This window comes from Cervus canadensis, chromosome 5 (genome assembly GCF_019320065.1).
Source record: "Cervus canadensis isolate Bull #8, Minnesota chromosome 5, ASM1932006v1, whole genome shotgun sequence".
In the NCBI taxonomy this organism is placed as follows: Eukaryota; Metazoa; Chordata; class Mammalia; order Artiodactyla; family Cervidae; genus Cervus; species Cervus canadensis.
In genome coordinates this window covers 44643618-44663971 of record NC_057390.1, presented here as the reverse complement: position 1 = coordinate 44663971, position 20354 = coordinate 44643618, and the positions used below count along the sequence as shown (strand labels likewise).

At 44.8% G+C, this 20354-nt stretch overlaps 1 protein-coding gene across 4 annotated transcripts in view; it reads left to right on the top strand.

Moving 5' to 3' along the window:
• The window catches only part of ST3GAL5 (ST3 beta-galactoside alpha-2,3-sialyltransferase 5), a 56856-nt gene extending 36974 nt beyond the window's left edge, over positions 1–19882 (top strand). For 2 of the 4 annotated variants that reach the window (XM_043468729.1, XM_043468730.1), the window contains exons 4-7: positions 8218–8561; positions 12241–12427; positions 13626–13784; positions 18507–19882. In XM_043468729.1, the coding sequence (XP_043324664.1) occupies positions 8218–8561; positions 12241–12427; positions 13626–13784; positions 18507–18755 (939 nt within the window). In that variant the 3' untranslated portion in view covers positions 18756–19882. Of the gene's footprint in view, positions 1–8217; positions 8562–8603; positions 8740–12240; positions 12428–13625; positions 13785–18506 lie in introns of those variants that run through there. The other 2 variants (XM_043468731.1, XM_043468732.1) reach the window with 2 other exon arrangements.
• The last annotated feature ends 472 nt before the right edge of the window (positions 19883–20354 follow it).

The following is a 20354-nucleotide window of genomic DNA, read 5'->3' as shown; positions in this document are numbered from 1 at the left end:
CCCTACAGTAATATACGTTACATGTAATATTCCTTTGAGGAATAAGACGGATACCTCCTCTTTGACTCTTCATAATTCCCAGTAGACAGAACAAAAGCTCTCCCTCCTCTTCCCCCTAAGCCATGCAACGTGAATTCCCCCTTTAGGCTGGTGGGGCCAGTTTTAAACTTAAGTTCACTGTTGAACCAGTAACAGCCTCTCGTGGGTGCTAGTGCCCTGTCCCAGTTTGCTTCAGTAAGGATTCCTAACTAGTCCTTGAGCAGGGGTGGAGGGGGCAGGGTACCTAATGGGCAGGGTCAGCCTCCCAAGCCCCACTGCCTGCTGGAGAAGGGATGATGGCACTGCGGTTCCCGAAGAGGAAGGGACAGGAAATGGAGACCCAGGAGGCAGCCCAAGGGACCAGCCACATCAACCCAGTTCTGAAAGACTTCTAAAAGATCATTATCTTTTCCAATTAGAAAGTGCCCCATAATTGTGTGGAAAGGAGGAGGAATGGGGATGTGGTTGTGTAAGTCAAACAGGTTTGTTCAAGTCTCAGTCTGGAAATTAATAAAATAGAAAGTGAAAACCTGCTCTAATCATGGTGAGATGAGGGGCATCTTTTATTCTATTACTTGACACTTTTTAATGTTAGCACTGTTGACTCTGTCAAAATGCCCTGCTTCTCACAGAGGTCATGACTATGCCAAAAAGCACCTGTCTCAGCGAGCATGGCCAAGGAGAGAAACAGCAAGAGTTAGATGCTGCTAAGGATGTCGGGTGGGGAGAATAGCAGGATATGAGACTGAAAGGAGACAGGACCAGAGCATGAAAATCCTTGAATTCCACCCTGTTGTTGTTCAGTCGCTCAGTCCTGTCCGACTCTGTGACCCCATGGACTTCCATGTGCCAGGCTTCCGTGACCTTCACTATTTCCCGGTGTTTGCTCAAACTCATGTCCATTGCATTGATGACGCTATCCAACTATCTCATCCTCTGTTGCCCCCTTCTTCTCCTGCCCTCAGCCTTTCCCAACATCAGGGTCTTTTCCAATGAGCTGGCTCTCTTCCTCAGGTGGCCAAAGTATTAGAGCTTCAGCTTCAGCCATCAGTCTTTCCAATGAACATTCAGGTTGATTTCCTTTAGGATTGACTGGTTTGATCTACTTTCTGTCCAAGGGACTCTCAAGAGTCTTCTCCAGCACCACAGTTCGAAAACATCCATTCTTCAACCCTCAGCCTTCTTTATGGTCCAACTCTCACATCCATACATGACTATGGGAAAAACCATAGCTTTGACTAGACTCTGAGCAGCTCCTAAATTTGATATCTGGTCCCACATCACTAAACAGGAAGAGAAACCGTTGTCTAAGTCCCCGTTATAAAGGAAGTGGACGGGAAACTGGCTGGTGTGAATGGCTGAGAGGTGGTGTTCAGTATGAGCTCCCTATAGAGAAATCTCTGTGTCCAGGCTTTGGTGGAGACTGACCCATCCTACCAAGAGTGCTTGGATGAATCTGATGATTGTGGTTGTATATCAGCAGAAGATCTCAAGAGTCATGTGGGTGGGGCCCTGTTAGCTTTGTTGACAACATTCAGCAGCTTGCAAGGGCAATAACCCCGTTGGACTCTGAACATCTGATTACATTCTGCCAGTATGAGTACAGCGGAAGTGTGGCTGTGGCCAAGTGTTTGCCGTGGGTTTTGTATTTTCTATTTAAAATGTCTCTTAATATGCAACGTGTGCAAAAAGACTGACGGTGGTCTCTGCAGGGTTGCTAGGACAGTTTGAGTGTGGTGCAGGTGCCAAGTTGCATTTAAGAGATATTTGAAGAGAGACAAGGTCATAGTCACATCAATTTAGGTTGGGGCCGCTTGGTAGCACCATTTTGAACTTGACCTTCTCTCGGGATCTAAAGACCACACATCATCACCCTGGGGACTGCATTCTGGGCTATTCATCAAGGCCAAGTTTATGTCTTTTCTCTGACTCCATAGATCCACACTCACATATCTAAAGTAAGCAGAGTATTCCCTGGTGCTCCAGTGCTTAGGACTCCATGATTCCACTGCAGAAGGCCTGGGTTCAGTCCCTGGTCAGGAAACTAAGATCCTAAATGCCACACAGTGCAGCCAAAAAATAAATAAATAAAAAATGAACTAAGCAGAGTAACCCTGGGCTGAGTTTTAAATCAGTCCAGGCATTCACACTTCCAAACTGATCCTTCTCTCCCTCGTGTCCTTACTTTCCCCCGACCATCCTTCAGTGGTCTCGTAGAGGTGAGGAAACTGAAGCCTAGACCTCGGGTTCATGTTTTAACCAAGTTTACGCTGCGATAACAGGGAGATCCAACCAGTCCATCCTAAAGGAAATCAGTCCTGAATATTCATTGGAAGGACTGATGCTGAAGCTGATGCTCCAGTACTTTGGCCACCTGATGTGAAGAGCTGACTCACTGGAAAAGACCCTGATGCTGGGGAAGATTGAGATCAAGAGAAGGGGGCGACAGAGGATGAGATGGTTGGATGGCATCACTGACGTGAGTTTGAGCAAATTCAGGGAGATGCTGCAAAGAGTTGGACACAACTCAGAGACTAAACAACAACACTATGGTAAAGAGATCTGGAACTGGGTCTAGATCCAGATCATCTGATTGTTTTCTTCTTAAAAGTGTCTTTTGATAAAATATACATGCCATAAGACTTACTCCTCCTTTTAAGCACCCAGTTGGAGGAGTGTTGTTGATATTGGATATTTCTCCCGGCAATCTTGATTCCAGCTTGTGCTTCATCCAGGCCAGCATTTCTCATGATGTACTCTGCATATAAGTTAAATAAGCAGGGTGACAATATACTGCCTTCACATACTCCTTTCCCAATTAGGAACCAGTCCATTGTTCCATGTCTGGTTCTAACTGTTGCTTCTTGACCTACGTACAGATTTCTCAGGAGGCAGGTAAGGTGGTCTGGTATTCCCATCTCTTGAAGAATATTCCACAGTTTGTTGTGATCCACACAAAGGCTTTGGCATAGTCAATAAAGCGGAAATAGATGTTTTTCTGGAATTCTTTTGCTTTTTCTGTGATCCAGTGGATGTTGGCAATTTGATCTCTGGTTCCTCTGCCTTTTCTAAATCCAGCTTGAACATTGGGAAGTTAACGGTTCATGTACTGTTTAAGCCTAGCTTGGAGAATTTTGAGCATTACTTTGCTAGTATGTGAGATGAGTGCACTTGTGCAGTAGTTTGAATGTTCTTTAGCATTGGAATGAAAAGTGACCTTTTCCAGTCCTGTGGCCACTGCTGAGTTTTCCAAATTTGCTGGCATATTGAGTGTAGCACTTTCACAGCATCATCTCTTAGGATTTGAAATAGCTCAACTGGAATCCCATCACCTCCACTAGCTTTTTTTGTAGTGATGCTTCCTAAGGCCCACTTGACTTCACATTCCAGGATGTCTGGCTCTAGGTAAGTGATCACACCATCATAGTTATCTGGGTCATTAAGGTCTTTTTTGTATAGTTCTTCTGTGTATTCTTGATACCTCTTCTTAATATCTTCTGCTTCTGTTAGCTCCGTACCATTTCTGTCCTTTATTGTGCCATCTTTGCATGAAATGTTCCCTTGATAGCTCTCATTTTCTTGAAGAGATCTCTAGTCTTTCCAATTCTGTTGTTTTCCTCTATGTCTTTGCACTGATCACTGAGAAAGGCTTTCTTATCTCTCCTTGTTATTCTTTGGAACTCTGCATTCAAATGGGCCTATCTTTTCTTTTCTCCTTTGCCTTTCACTTCTCTTCTTTTCTCAGCTATTTGTAAGGCCTCCTGAGACAACCATTTTGCCTTTTTGCATTTCTTGTTCTTGGGAATGGTCCTGTACAATGTCACAAGCCTCTGTCCATAGTTCTTCAGGCACCCTGTCTATCAGAGATAATCCCTTGAATCTATTTGTCACTGTCACTGTTTGATCATAAGGGATTTGATTAGGTCATACCTGAATGGTCTAGTGGTTTTCCCTATTTCCTTCAATTTAGATCTGAATTTTGCAATAAGGAATTCATGATCTGAGCCACAGTCAGTCTTGTTTTTGCTGACTGTGTAGAGCTTCTCCATCTTTGGCTACAAAGAATGTAATCTGATTTCAGTATTGACCATCTGGTGATGTCCATGTGTAGAGTCTTCTCTTGTTTTGTTGGAAGAGGGTGTTTGCTATGACCAGTGCGTTCTCTTGGCAAAACTCTGTTAGCCTTTGCCCTGCTTCATTTTGTACTCCAAGGCCAAATTTGCCTGTTACTCCAGGTGTCTCTTGACTTCCTACTTTTGCATTCTAGTCCCCTATGATGAAAAGGGCATCTTTTCTGAGTGTTAGTTCTAGAAGGAGCATCTAGTAAGTTTATAGTTATACCTCTATCACCACAATCCCATTGAGAACATTTCATCACATGTTAATTCCCTCTCACCCCTTCTGTGGCCAGTCCCTACCCTCAACTACCAGCCCCAGGCAACCACTGGCTGGTTGAGATTTTATCATACTATTCTCTCTGTGACTTGGTTATTCAGATTTTTCTGCCTTTAACCAGGTAAAAGCTATAGACAGCTAACCCATGGGTGTTAAGCCAGAGTTTACAAACATGGAAGTGAAAGTTTCATAACGTAACCCATACCTTCGGTTCATGTGGTCTGTGGCTGAGTTGGGTTCCTACACGTGTCCGGTCAGCTCCAGACCTCAGACCCCCCTCCAATCCAAACACTGCTCCCTGTCCTGGGTTTAAATCGATAAATAAAACATTGCCTTTTACTTAGAATTATGCCATTTACTTATATTTCTGAGAAGGACTGTCCTAAAAATTATGGGGTAGAACTGAACATGGAGATTCTCCTGAAGAAAATTCACTTTTTAATACCCGTCTGTGAATTCTCACTTTGTGGTTTTCCGTGGCAAATGGCTATGTCATTGACAACTGAAGCTGCCTGATGTCTTTTATTCTCAGTCATAGGCAGTCAGCAAACTCAGCCTGGAAGTCTTTCAGAAACTGAATCTCCTGTGTCCCTGTGTCGATTCGGGAGCAAAGGGGCCTTCCTGTGTCTTTGAGAGAGTCCACAGTCCTCTGCTTGGCAGTGGTCCTCACTCAGGATGGATGTGAGACAGACTCACCGTGTCCTTCCTCACCAGCCTGCTCCAGCTCCCAGCTTTGGCGCTGTCTGCAGCAGAGAAGAGGGAGGTTGTGATGCTTCCGGTCTTGACTACAGCTCTGCAAGGCGAGCTGTCCTCCTTGGGCATTTTTCTTCTGAGCTTTGAAGCCGGAAAGAGGAAGGCGGGAGGCTGAGACTTTTGTGGGGCGTGTTACAACATGTTTCAACAAATTGAAACAAAAGAGGAAAAGGAATTGCTGTGGTTTTGGTCATTTCCAGTGGCACTGAGAACATTGTCTCCGGGATGGATTTATTGCACCTGCTATGAGTGAAGGACAGGAGGGGTCACCATCAGAAGGTGCTCTGCTCATGGTCTAGAAAATTCACTTTGAAGCCTGAGATGGGACTCTCTGCCAGAATGGAAATTTCACTCCTTTCAAATTAAAGAGAAAATCCAGCGGCCAGAAGAGTCACGCTCCGGTCTCTGACTCCATCACCTAACCTCTCTTTCCGGTCCTGAGTCAGTCATGAGGCTTCTGTCTCCTGATACTTTTCCAATGTTCTTTTTTATCCCAGGAGATTTGTAAAACAAGATGCTTGGGATATGCTTCCGTAGTGAAGAATTAGACCTTTTGTTCTCTAAAAACTGTTATTAATAACCCTCAGGCCTGGGGTCTAGAGACAAGTGTGTACAGTACACGTGGTCCCTCTGCTTGCCCTGCCCGCACAGTCTGGCTTTAAGTGCCAGTGGTTGCAGAGTGTCATGAACTTGGAGGCCTGATCATGGTGAGGCCTCCATTCAGGGTCTTCTTGGGTCACAGCTGGCTTCTTGCTTGGCTTTCTCACTGATTCCTTGTAAAGATGCCAGTTCAAACTCTTGCTCTCAATGGTGATTGTCAGCTGCTCTCTGTGGGCAGAGGCTAGGATCATAGGAGCCTGGGAGGCGATCAGACTAGCTGACCTGCCAGCTCAGCTGTGTCCTTCTGGGTGAACCACCCTGAACCCACAAAGTGAAGATAGGACCGTCTTGTGAGGTGTCCTAGGTGTCACGCTGGTGACCTGAGACTGTGACTGTGTCTGCAGCATTGTCCGAGGTTCCAAAAACATCACTTCCCTTCTCCAGGAACGGGTCCAGATCCTCAAGATATAAAAGATATAAACAGTATGCTTTTTCCAGTACTAAAAACTTTTTGAAGCTGTAATTTTAAAAATAGGGAGGGGGTTCTACTATATTCAGAGAATTGTTGTTTCTACAAAAATTTTATCATGCAAAAATCAGACATAACTTTGAGAAAGAAACATAGTTGAGGCAAACATTTAGAACTGTATACAGCAATAATAATCCTCGTAACAGTACTGACACGGTTCAAAAGACATGTTCAATACTAAAAATAAATATCCCAGCAAATAGAGGACCACACACACACACACTCACGCGCGCGCGCGCAATGGCACGCACATGCAGTTTGATGGGAGGAGGGATAAGGCAAGGCCAAGGCTGGGGCATGTAGTGATGAGGACATAGAGCACAGCGATGAAGGAGAACTTCCTGCCAGACGGTCCCAAGGCAGCATTTGGCCAGACTGAGCCAAAGGGCAGGCTGTGAGGTGAGCGGCCATTTATTCCATGTTTGTCCGTGTCCAGCTGCCTTCAGCCAGGCTAGTGTACTTGGCCTTTAGCAGTCATTTCTTGTTGATGCAAAACATTAACGTTGCATGGAAAATTGTATACAAAACCAAGGCAACTTCTTTGTTGATGGGACAAAGTTGTAGGTTACACCTAGTTTCCATTCCAGGCTATGAAGCTTGTTACCCTAACAGATAAATAATCCTGTTTTTCATCCCACTAGATAGGAACCTGAAACAGGAAATCTTTTTTTCTTTTCTTCTCTTTTGGCTACGCTGTGCGGCATGTGGGATCTTAGTTCCCCAACTAGGGCATAAACCCGGGCCCCCTGCACTGGGAGTGTGGAGTCTTAACCACTGAACCAGCAGAGAAGTCCCTAGGAATCTTTTTTCTTTTAAACTATGGTTTAAAAAAACACCATAAAATTTAAATTTAATTTAAAATTTACCATATTTATTATTTTTAAATGTAGTTTAGTCCTGTTAAATATATTCACACTGGAACATTTCCATCTTGCTAAACTGAAACTATCCCCTCCCCCCAGCCCCTAGTAATCACCAGTCTATTCTAGAATAGAATAGAAACCCCCATTCTATTTCTGTGAATTTGACTATGTTAGATACTCTCTATAAGTGGAGTTCTACAGTACTTGTCTTTTTGTGACTGGCTTATTTAGATGAGTCTATCTTTGAGGTTCATCTGTGTTATAGCATATGTCAGGATTTTATGAACCATGAAATCTTCTGAGAAGATTTAAAAAAATGAAATCTTAAACACATTTTTGAACCCTGGATTTATTTGCACAAGCCAGTCTGGAAGGGTGGGAGGTGAGGGCCTTCCTGTTTCATTCATGCGATGAAACACCTTAGTTGAGTTTATCTCCTTTTCATGTGGTTCTCCTAGATTTTTCTCTCAAATGTCTAGCATAAATTGGCTCTTTTTAAAGTATTTTTAAAAGTTTATTTATTTTTGGCTGTGCTGGATCTTTGTTGCTGCACATGGGCTTTCTCTAGCTGCAGAGAGTGGGGACTTCTCTCTAGTTGCCATGCGAGAGCTTCTCCTTGCGGTGGTTTCTCTTGTTACAGAGCACAGGCTCTAGGCCCAGGGGCTTCAGTAGTGACAGTGCTTAGGCTCAGTAGTTGTGGCTCCCGGGCTCTAGAGGATAGGCCCAGTAGTTGTAGCTCATGGGCTCTAGAGCATGGGCTCAGTAGTTATGGCTCACGTGCTTCATTACCCCTCAACAAGTGAAATCTTCCTGGACCAGGGATCGAACCCTCATCCCCTGCATTGGCAGGAGGATTCTTAACCACTGGGCCACCAGGAAAGGCCCATAAATTTACTCTTAAATGCAGTTGTTTTGTGTTACAAGTCAGTCATCCACAAGGGAGCTACGTCAAACACTGCAGGGCCCAGTGTCACCTGGCAGGGTGTACTTCTAATGCCTGCAAGCCTTTGACACGCAGGTCTGTGTGCTTCGTTCCAGAGAGCCCAGCAGTACGCCCAGCAAGTCCTGCAGAAGGAGTGCCGGCCCCAGTTTGCCAAGAGGTCGATGGCACAGCTCTTTGGGAACAGGTACAGCTTGGACCTGCCACCGTTCGTGATGAAGGTCCCCGCAGAGAGCGAGGCTGAGTACAAGTACGACCCTCCTTTCGGATTCCGCAAGTTCTCTGGGAAAGTCCAGACCCTCTTGGAACTCTTGCCAGAGCATGACTTTCCTGAACACTTGAGAGTCAAGAGCTGCAAGCGTTGTGTGGTCATTGGAAGCGGCGGGATCCTCCACGGACTGGAGCTGGGCCACGCCCTGAACCAGTTTGATGTCGTGATACGGTACGGTGGCTTGAAGACCAGCCTCTGTCCTCTAGGCTGTAGCTCACTGCCGTGGGTCAGGGCAGCACCAGAAACAGGAAGCACCCAGAACAACCCCACATGTCCCTGCCTTCCAGGGACTCACGTTTTGAGAAGTTGAAACAAAGACATGAAATGATTGGATGCTCCAAACTGTGCGGTACTGACCCTCATTTTGGTAAAAACCTTTTTAGTGGAGTTGAGGGTTGAAAGGATGGATAGATTCAAATAAACCAGCAAAGGAGGAAGGCTGTGCTAGGCAGGGCCCAGAGGAGGATGTGGGGAAGGGGGGCATACTTGAGTCAGTGGGACACCTGGCTTCTAGGAGTTGGACTTCGGGTGGGTGAACCTGGAAGGTGGCCCTCACTGGGACCAGAAAACACACAGAAGCATTTAAACACCAGATCGCCTGGAGGAGGGCATGGCAACCCCCTCCAGTATTCTTGCCTGGAGAATCCCATGGACAGAGGAACCTGGTGGACAACAATCCACAAGGTTGCAAAGAGTCAGACATGGCTGAAGTGACAAATCACGCTCACTACAGGCAATAGGCAGTCATCCTGAATTATAGAATTTGCTGATAGTTTGACAGTCATGTTAGGAAACACCAGGATTTCCAGTCTGAGGTCTAAGATGTTAGTGGAACCACTGGGATAGTTGAGGAAAATCTCTGGCTAGTGACGAAGGATGAGAAGATCCATCGCAGACATTTTGAGCCTGAAAGTGGTGATATGTCTACATAATGCCTTTGTCACCAGTAGCTGTGATCTCAGGCAAGTTTCCTCGCTGTCCTGTGCCTTGATTTCCTCATCTGTAAATAGAGGCCATGATGGCACAGAGCTCATGGGGTTACTGTGAAGACAAAATGAGTTAACAGGTGTAAAGCATGTGGAACAGTGTCAGACTTATGGTAGATGCTCGGTGAAAAATGAAAGTGTTAGTTACACAGTCATGTCTGGCTCTTTGTGACCGCATGGATGGTAGTCGGCCAGGCTACTCTGTCCGTGGAATTCTCCAAGCAAGAACACTAGAGTGGCTGTTAGGAGATATGTTTGGAAGATATATAGGAAGGAGGAGGAGCTATGGAAGAAAGGGGAGGGGGTGTAAGAGGTTTCTAGGGAAAGAACCAGACTTTTTTTAAGTGCCAAGAGAGAGAAAAAACAAGGAACAAGTTTTAAGGCAAAAGGTGTGAAATATGGGAGTGGGGTCAGGGCTTCAGGGGTGTGGAGGTTGTTGAGGTGAGGGAGGATGTAACTGCTTCCTTCCTGTGGGGGCTTTCTGTGTGCCAGACGCTGTCACGGGCTCTGGTGGGTCTCATGCCTTGGTGAAGCCATCCTGTTAGCCAGCATCAGAGATGAAGACACGGAGGCACCATAGGGCCTGGAGTTCCGACCAGACCCTGATACTCCAAATGCAGAGTGTTGAGGCTTCCAGAACCTCAGCCCCAGCTCTGTGTGAGCAGCTGAGCGATGTTGTGCACAGGCTGCACTGGAAGAGGTAGACGGGACCCTGTGCCCATCTTAACGGTGCACAAGTGGGATATGGGAGGAGACAAAGTGAGAAACTGGGGTGCACACTCTGGCCAGAGGAGAGATACAGTGGAAGAGAAGGGTGGCCTTGAGCTGACCTTGAGGAAAGGTGGGATTTGGCTAATGAGACAGCTTCAACAGAGAATGAGACTCTTCGGGGACTTCCCTGGTGGTCCAGTGGCTGAGACTCTGCACTTCCAATTTAGGGGTCCCAGGTTTGATCCCTGGTCAGGGAACTAGATCCTGCATGCCACAGCTAAGACCTGGTGCAGCCGATAAATAAGTAAAAATTAATTAATTAAAAATTTTTAAAAAGAAACAAAAAATGAGAATATTCAGAGCGCGTGACAGTGTCTGGCTTACAGGAAGCACCCAGAAACGGGAAGCGGTTTCATCTTCTCTCACCCTGATATTGTTCACAACCCCTAAAAGAAAGGTGGTATTTGACCTTGAAGAAAGCAGGCAGGGAAATCTGGGTGAGGAGCCCTGCATGGCAGGAGGAGAGAGAGAGAGGGAACAGGGGCTGGCTCGACGCCCAGTGATGATGGGGCCAGACTGGGAGGCATGAACGTCGTGCATAGGCACCGGGAACTAAGGAGGGAGTAGCTGAAATCAGTTGAAAAATTTTTGGTGGGTAACTTTCAGGTTTAAAGCAATTCTACAATTAACAGAAAAGTTGCCAGAGTCATACAAAGAGCTCCCCTTTCCCCAGATTCCCCAGCTGATAACACTTGATCACACTGGCTTTATAATTTTCTCTCTTTATATTTTATTATTATTTTCTGAACCCTTTGAGAGTTAGTTGCAAATTTCAAGCTCCTTTTTTACGCCTAAATACTTCAGTGTGCATTTCCTAAGAACAAGGACATTCTGTTATAGAACTACAAGATGATATTCAGAATAAGGAAATTAACACTGATGCAGTAGAGACTTATTTACAATCCTTATTCAGATTTCACCAGTTATTCCAGTAGTGTCCATTATTTAAAAAAAAAGTGGAGGGGCTTCCATGGCAGTCCAGTGGTTAAGACTCTATACTTCCACTGCAGGGGACATGGGTTCAATCCCAGGTTGGGGAACTAGGATCCCACGTGCCTCACAGTACGGCCAAAATTTTTTTTAAATAAATAAAGGAAAAGAAAAAGAATATAACTGGTTCAGGATCATACTCTGCATTTAGTTGTCATGTCTAATAATATCTTTTAATAATCTAGGACTTAGGTATCTGAGATCTAGAAGAGGAAGTGGCAGTAGAATGGAAAAGAAAGGTTTATACAGATGTGTAAAGACCAAACAGACTTTTCTTGAGATTTCAAAACTATGTACCTGGGTGAGTGATACTGCTTTAGGAAGAATTCTTAGCCCCCAGACCATCCACACTGGCAAAGCCTCCTTCGATCTAACAGTGGTCAGTGTCCCAAATTCCTGCTTTAATTTAAGACCAGGTTGTACCCTGGTAGCTTAGCTGGTAAAGAATCTGCCTGTCATGCAGGAGACCCTAGTTCAATCCCTCGGTCAGGAAGATCCCCTGGAGAAGGGAATGGCGACCCACTCCAGTATTCTTGCCTGGAGAATACCCTGGACAGAGGAGCCTGGGGGGCTACAGTCCTTGGAGTTGAGAAGAGTTGGACACAACTGAACGACTTTCACTTCACTTTACACTTGGGCCCAGTGCCCTCCTCGGGCCCATCCCTGTCTGTGTAACTATGGTTTGTGTCTGCTTTGCCGCGGTTTCTAGGTTTTCTTTTCTGATTATCTTTTTGAAATTCTGGCAAGAACCACTAATATCCGAGCACAATGGAAAGCTTTCAAGGAAACATTACTAATGCCCAGAGAACACACACAGTGTAATGTGTTTAGGTTGGCTTAACATGGCAGGACTAGATTGAATTGCTTGTCATTCATAGATTGGATCTGGGCAGATGTTGCGAGTTCGCAGACTGAAGACTTCGCTCATCAACACCTGGAAAGGGCAGAGCTGAGGGATGATGGGGCTGCTGGAGGGGAGGTACCCTATCCCCAGCCATACCCTCATTCCCAGTCCTTAAAAAATGTGGAAAACACGCTGCAGGAATTTTTCACATGATTAAGTGGTTAATGTCAGTTTATCTTTGTCCTTTTTACTTAAATAGGTTAAACAACGCACCAGTTGAAGGATATTCGGAGCATGTTGGCAATAAAACTACTATAAGGATGACTTATCCAGAAGGTGCACCTCTGTCTGACCTTGAATATTATTCCAGTGACTTGTTTGTTGCTGTTTTATTTAAGAGTGTTGACTTCAACTGGCTTCAGGCAATGATAAAAAATGAAACCCTGGTAAGCACTAGAAATTCACCCATCGGATGTGTGCCTTTGTAAAAAGTGAAGGACTCTCTAATTGGAATTATAGGTTTTTTTTTTTTTTTCATTTTTAAGTTAACATTCATGCTTTTGTGTTGTCTTTCAAATAGCCACTCCTTTTGTCGAAGCCCCTCAGAACTCCCCCTGGGAAATTACTTGCAGAATCCAAGTCACACATGGAAACTGGTATCATTACTTAGTGGAAATAAAAAGCATGGGACCAAAATTGCTATGATTGAGGTTGACCACCCAGCTGATTTACCAGACTTGAATTTACATGGCTTCTGGCTGTTTTCAGAAATTAGACTTATGTGCATGAGTATAAATTATTATCAAGGCTGCTCAGAAGACTATCCATAAATTCTCTGAGGGGTCCTTTCAAAGAGCATCCCCAAAAATGCTTTGATTGGTGGTGCTCTTGTTGGAGTCAGTTCACAGCGTTCCAGAAGGACAGATGTGGATGAGATGGCCCTGATTCGGTATTCCTTTTGTTTGTCTTTACAGTAATTGATCACCCTACTTTATGAGGCCCCCCCATTATATTGAAATAAATTTTAGAGGTCAACTTTTAAAATTTAGAGGTCAACATTTATATGCACTTGCACAAACTGGCTGACTGTAAAATTAATAGGACGTATCAAACTCTTTAGAGAAGCTTCACATGATGGAGAATTTGTGTCTCCAAAACTTATTGGGGTCCTCTGGATTTCCTCTGGGTAGTTTTTCTAGTTGAAACATGAAGCACATATGAAATGATTTACAGTCAGACAAGAGATATCACCAGACAGGAAGTGGAGTAAGTGGATGGGGGCAGGGGCATGGTGGGGCCTGAACACAAGTGGACCTCAAACTGAATCTGTTTACTTGATCTTCCCTGGACAAAATGATGGCTTTGGATCCTTAAAAGACCTACCATCTGAGGCCATTACCTTAAGAATTTCGTTCCCCAAACCGATAAAGAGTTGCTTCTGCCGTTCCTTTCCTTGTCCAGTGCCACCTTCCTGAATCAGATCCTTAGAGTTGCATGGCTCTGGGACTTCTCCACGGAATGCAGAACACACACCCATGTGGGGCCACACCCACAACTTTGCCCTCATTAGCAGGGGCCACATTCTCCCCTTCCTCTGATAACTTGATTAACTCCCCCTAATGATTGCTTACTTTCTTTCCTTAGCCATTTTGGGTGCGGCTCTTCTTTTGGAAGCAGGTGGCGGAAAAAATTCCACTGCAGCCGAAACAGTTCAGGATTTTGAATCCAGTTATTATCAAAGAGACTGCCTTTGATATCCTTCAATACTCAGAGCCTCAGTCAAGGTTCTGGGGCCGAGATAAGGTATTTTTGTCACTGCTGATATGTAACTGTTCTTCTCTGTGTTGGAAAGGAGCCGTCCCTATGCCTTTCAGTTAGGCTCAGCTGTAGACCCAGGAGCATCTTCCAGAGATGACACCTCACCGTTGATTAGATGTTCCGTGTGTGTTTATCTCTAGACATCTTGACCTTAGGGGCTCCCCATTGTTTAATCCTTTCACCCCCAATGGCTTGTCTCTTTAGTATAGTTAGCACTTCGATCACTGAGATATTATTTAAGGTATTCTTACTCCAGGAATCCATAAAAAGTTACTCCAAGACTCCAGAAAAGTTGTCTACATTTTAACACTGCAGGCGACTTAAGAGAAAATTGACATTTATCATCACTCCCGAGGACCCTTATAAGCTGCAGTCTGTAGGGTTGCCAAGAGTTGGACACGACTGAGCACGCACATGCATTCATACATAGGTGATGGTAAATAGGCAATTTCTGTAGATCAGGGGTCCACAACCTCTAGGATCTAATGCCTGATGATCTGAGGTAAAGCCAATATAATAATAATAGAAATAAAGTGCACAATAAATGTAACGTGCTTGAATCGTCCTGAAACCATCCCCAACCCCCAGGTTCGTAGAAAAATTGTCTTCCACAAAACCGGTCCCTGCTGCCAAAAAACTTGGGCAACCCTGCTCTTGAGCAGTGCTTTTCAGTTGATGCCTGAGTCCCACACCCCAAACATTCTGATTTGATCTGTCTGTGCTGTGGTCTGTACACTGGGATTTTCAAAGTTCCTAGGTAGTTTTATTTTGCAGCCTACTCTGAGAACCTTTGTGCTGTAGATGGTTCACTGCAGTAGATTCTTTACCTGCAGTCTGCTTGTGTGGCTCTGGTCGGAGATGCCTTTTTCACTTGTTTCTTCATGATCTAAAGAACTGTCTGTCCTAAGTCGCCTCAGTCATGTCCCACTCTTTGTGACCCCAGGGACCATAGCCCACCAGGCTCCTCTGTCCATGGGATTCTCCAGGCAAGAATACTGGAGTGGGTTGCCATTTCCTTGTCTAGGGGATCTTCCCAACCCAGAGACCAAACCTGCATCTCTTAGGTTTCCTGTACTGGTAAGTGTGTTCTTTACCACTAGGGTCACCTCCTGTGTCTCTAAATAAAACTTCTGTAAAACCAGTGGAAATCATTTTTAAACAGAATATTAAGCAAAACATTTATATATAAGGGAAAGCAAGGAGTTTTTAAATGTGAGGTTCTGCTACCCACACCAGGGGCCTGAGATACCTCCTAGGAGGTGGGACTGATCCAGGAGGGAATTTGCAACACTGAACTGGACTCGGGAGTCCTCATCCAATAGACAGATGAGCAGCTTCGTCTATTTGCCCTTTGAGCCAAATTCTAAATAAAAAGATGATTTAACACAGCTGTATAAATTTTAAATTAAGAATTCTGTGGTTGTTAAAGAAAGTAAGTATCTGAATGTTGTTGTTTAGTTGCTAAGTTGTGTTTGACTCTTTGTGACCTCATGGACTATAGCCCAACAGCCTCCCTCTGTCCATGGGATTTCCCAGGAGAAAATACTGGAGTGGGTAGCCATTTCCACGTCTGGGAGATCTTCATTAAGAGCTGAAGCTAACTCTGGCTCCAGCCTCGGGCTTGGGCACCCAGCTCAGGTGAAACAGTTCGCATGGTGGAAGTGGTTCCCTTCACAGGCCGCCATTTTCCTCTGGGGCTCTGCCCTCCATCCATGGGGAGCCCAGGAGGGCCATGTGATTCCTGCCATTGCAGGAACATGTGCAGGATCCGTGGTGCCTTTTCCCTCTCAGAGGAAAGCGGCCCTATCCCCTACCAGTGACTGTCAGGTCTCTGACTGGCTCTAGCTGGCCTCCCCTACGTGGAGCACGTGCGGTCCCCCAGAATGTGAGCTTACAATTTTTAACCTGTTGGCATCACTTTTAACAAGACAATTTTTCTAAAAAGAGATAACATCCTGCAGCAAGACTCTTAAACTAAGTTATAAAGAGATTTCACTACAAATATACCTAGATTTCTATATCCTTTAAGTGGCCTGGTTTCTTTATTAGATAGTATTAATAGAGTATTTTTACTTTATTTTACTCCATAGTATTTTTTAAGCACAGGCAAATGCTTATTTGTTTGTTTGCAGGTCGATTTTATTTTAAAAATAACCTTTAAAAATTTAATTACATAAAATATGAAATTGCTAAATAGAAAAGGGTATCAGAAACAAAGTTAGTGGGGGGGAAATTATCATAGAAACAACGGAGCAAATACCCTCAAAACATTAAGTAAAAGTGAAGTCGCTCAGTCGTGTCTTGACTCTTTGCGACCCCATTGGCTGTAGCCTACCAGGCTCCTCCGTCCATGGAATTTTCCAGGCAAGAGTACTGGAGTGGGTTGCCATTTCCTTCTCCAGGGGATCTTCCCGACCCAGCAATCGAACCCGGGTCTCCCACATTATAGGCAGACGCTTTACCATCTGAGCCACCAGGGAAGATCTTATTAAATCAAAAAGGAAATAATGAGCCAAAAAAGAAATGGGAAAAGAATTTGAACAGACATTCACAAAAGAAATTAATTCAGCCAAGGAATAGATGATAAATTGTTCAGCTTCACCAGTAATCAAATAAAAGGGAATTAAAGCTACAGTGACATTTTTTCATGTTTTCTTAGCAGAGATTTAACAGCTTGATAATGTCCTTGTTTGGCAGGAATTAGGTAGAATTTAAGTTGGCACTTTTTCTGGAGGGTAGTTTGGCAATGTATATATCAATTTAAAATATGAATAGGGAAATTGGGAAGGACTCTAAAATTTTTATTACTCCAAAATTTTTATTATAAGGAAATTAGAGATAATCTGCAAGGCTATTCTAGGTGGTTCATCATAGCCAAGGTCAAATAGCCAAGGATTAAAATAGCCTATTGAAATTGATGCTTTCAAATTGTAGTGCTAGAGAGGACTCTTGAGAGTCCCTTGGACTGCAAGGAGATCAAACCAGTCAATCCTAAAGGAAATCAACACTGAATATTCATTGGAAGGACTAATGCTGAAGTTCCAATACTTTCGCCACCTGATGGCAAAGAGCTGACTCATTGGAAAAGACACTGATGCTGGGAAAGCTTGAAGGCAGGAGGAGAAGGGGACAGCAGAGAATGAGATAGTTAAGATAGCGTCACTGACTCAGTGGACATGAATTTGGCAAACTCCAGGAGATGGTGGAGAACAGAGGAGCCTGCTGTGCTGCAGTCCATGGGGTCGAAAAGAGTTGGACGCAACTTAGCAACTGTGACTGAACAACAACAAACTCTTGACCTGCTGGGTGCTGAGCTGGCTGCAGTTGGAGATGACGGGACACCACCTGAGAGTCCTAAGCCCAAGCCACAGACAGGCTTTCTATGGATCAATTTCCCTTGGTTTCTGTTTGCAAACCTGCAAAATGACTGTTGAGTTCCTTCATAATAAGGGAGGCTGACTTGAGAGGTAGACACGGCACCCTGGGCATCAGGAAGCAGTTTTTACCGAATGCTGGGGCTCCCTGGATGTTTCCTAATCCCACCTTCATTTATGAACTCTGAAGGGTTCCCTGTTGTCCTAGTTGACAGAAAAGGACAGTTGCTTGTAGAAGCCACAGACTCAGCTCAGATGAATGTGTTAGTAGATGCAAAAGAATATCAAGTAGTAGATGGGCAGTAGCCTCCAGGAGGTCTCTCTATGTTCCTGTCGGCCACCCTGTGTGTTATCTTTATCTACAAACTGCATTGGAAATTCAGAGAGCATGCTTCTAGGCGTACTAGCGGCAAGATGTCAGACATGAAGAGGGAACTGCGATACAGTCAGAATTCAGAATTGGACATTTGGCATTCTAGCCCAAAGTCAGTAAGGGTACATTTGAGGGGGAAAAAACCCAAATATGAAAGCCCATAATTTGAGGTTAAAAATGTACTTGCTTGATCAGAGAGTAAGCAGAAATTGACTGAGCAACAGGACATGTGAAAGTGACCTAGGGACGTTATTTGCCAGGAAAACAGATGAGGGCCTTAACCTGCAGGTAAGGGGTGAACAAAACCTTCACAGGGCAGGTTCTGAGTCCCCTCTGTTCTCAGGCAGAGGCTGTATGGAGCCAGGAGCCAGTCAGGACAGGGTGGGCTCCAAAATCCATGTCCCAAGAAGGGCTATGGCCACTTATCCCAGAGCAGCCCTTGTGAACTTTTGTCATGTGAGAGAGGACATGAGTTTGATTTGCCATTATGGGCATCCTTTGCAGGGCTGGTGGGTGAAGGTTTTAGAAAGAATACCTTTTAGCTTGGTGCTTAAAGGACCCGCCAGGCTGCCTTTTGCTCATATGTTCAAAGAATTTACATTGGGACTTCCTTGGGGGTCCAGTGGTTAAGACTCCATGCTCCTAATGCAGGGGATCCAGGTTCAATCCCTGGTCAGGGAGCTAGATCCTACATGCTGCAGCTAAGACCTCGTGCAGCCAAATAAATAAACAAATACTTTAGAAAAGAAAAAAGAATTCACATCACAGACCATGTTTTAGAGTCCAGATTCCTGACTTGGATGGCAGGTCAGACTTTAGAATTGGGTGATACATAAAATGGTGTGATGTATCAAGTTGCAGTCCCAAGTACATATTTGCGTTACTTTGCATAGCATGTAGCGAACCTGGAAAGCAGTGACTGTGCTAAGACCTTTTCTCTTTGTCTCTTCTCCTTTGCAGAACGTCCCCACAATTGGTGTCATTGCCGTCGTCTTAGCCACGCATCTGTGCGATGAAGTCAGTTTGGCGGGCTTTAGCTACGCCCTCAACCAACCCAGAACCCCTTTGCACTACTTCGACAATCTCTGCATGGCTGCCATGAACTTTCAGACCATGCACAATGTGACGACAGAGACCAGTTTCCTCCTGAAGCTGGTCCGAGAGGGCGTGGTGAGAGATCTCAGTGGAGGCATCTATAGTGAATTTTGAACCCAAAAAACCTCACTTGAAAATGCAGCTCTGGGGGACTTCCCTGGCCATCCAGTGGTTAAGACTCCATGCTTCCAATGCTGGGGGCCCAGGTTCAATCCCCATTCTGGGAACTAAGATCCCACATACTGTGAGGCACAGCCAAAAAAGAAAAAAATGCAGCTCTGACCCAGAGGGCTGTTTTTCACAGCCTTCTTGATGAATCTCGTTCTGCAAGTACTTTGAAGTGCAGCCAGTGTTTTTTAACTTTTAATTTAAAAAACAAAAGCAACCACAAAAGTTCTGCTTTTCCCACTTTTCCCCCCTATTTATTTGAGGCCAGTGTTTTTGCACAAAATTTTGTAAGTTAATTTTGAGAATGGGAAAGATTTCCCAAAGAGAATTGTATGTCATGATGTTTTATTGTATGGTAAGGAAGTTATTTAATTTGTAAAAGCTCTGTTCCTGTCTACTGCACACAGAATCCCAGGTCATTAAGTGGAAGAAGGGAGGTGACTCCTTTGATGACAGTCCTGGATGCCTGATTCTGGTTCTCTGTTAGTCTGTTTGGTGGGACGAATGTCGCACACCCTTTCAGGGTGACATGCTCGGTAGTTAAACCACTGGTTGGGCCAAGCTAGTGTGTGAGGCCTGGGCCACTTGGAGAATTCACGGTCCCTCTCTCTTGATCTGCCTTCCACTGGAAGTCTTAGAGGAAGCAAGCAGGAGAAATATCCTGGAGGCCTCTGGTCAGGGAGGGACACTGAGACTCTTTCTGTGTCCTCTGAGTACTGCTGCAAAGCTGCCCTGGGTGGCAGAAGCCACGATCTTCCCCGCAATTAGGACAACTCTTAGATTTCTGGGAATTTTTAACTTGCCCTTCCAAACACTTAAGTGTTTATCCAATTTATTCCACTGTCTTCTCTGAGGTGGCTTATAAAAATTAGCACAAAACCTCTATTCTCCGGAGTTGTAGGGGAGTAAACTCTTTCTAGGAATGTTTTCGGAAACACTGAAATGAAATCTTCCCAGTGTTATAAATTGCCTATTTAAAAAAAAAATTTTTTTTTTTGAATGCCTACTTGGCAGTGTGTACCAGGCAGTGTGCCGGTCAAAAAAAAAGAATAAAAGCTTTTGAGGAACTCTTACGAGCTAGTTAATTTGAGTGTTTTTTTTTTTTTTTAAAAAAGAAGTTTATAAGTATAGTAAAATGTCCTTCTTGGATGCTGCTACCAGGCAGGACCTCCCTGTAGGGACAGTAGAGGGGGGATGAAGGGACCTCCCGCTCCCCCTGTGTCTCTTCTCCAGCTCCCTAGGTACCGCTGCCTCCTCCCCCTGCAATTCTTATGTCACCCACGGCCCTGGTGCAGCTCTGACCCCCAGACAAGGCCAGTGGCTCCCACATCTGCCAGCTCCTATGCCTGGGCAGGGCAAAGAGCTGGGTCATAGCCCTGAACAAGTCCCTCGGATCTCCAGGGGCCTGGGGCCAAGCTCAGAAGGGCCCGAGTAGCTAAATAGCATTTCTCTGATTTTATGTCTTTTCTTAAAATTTTTCTATGGATTTTGCTTTCTACTCTTTAAGACACATCTCACCCATTAAATGGTGAGACTTAGGGCTTC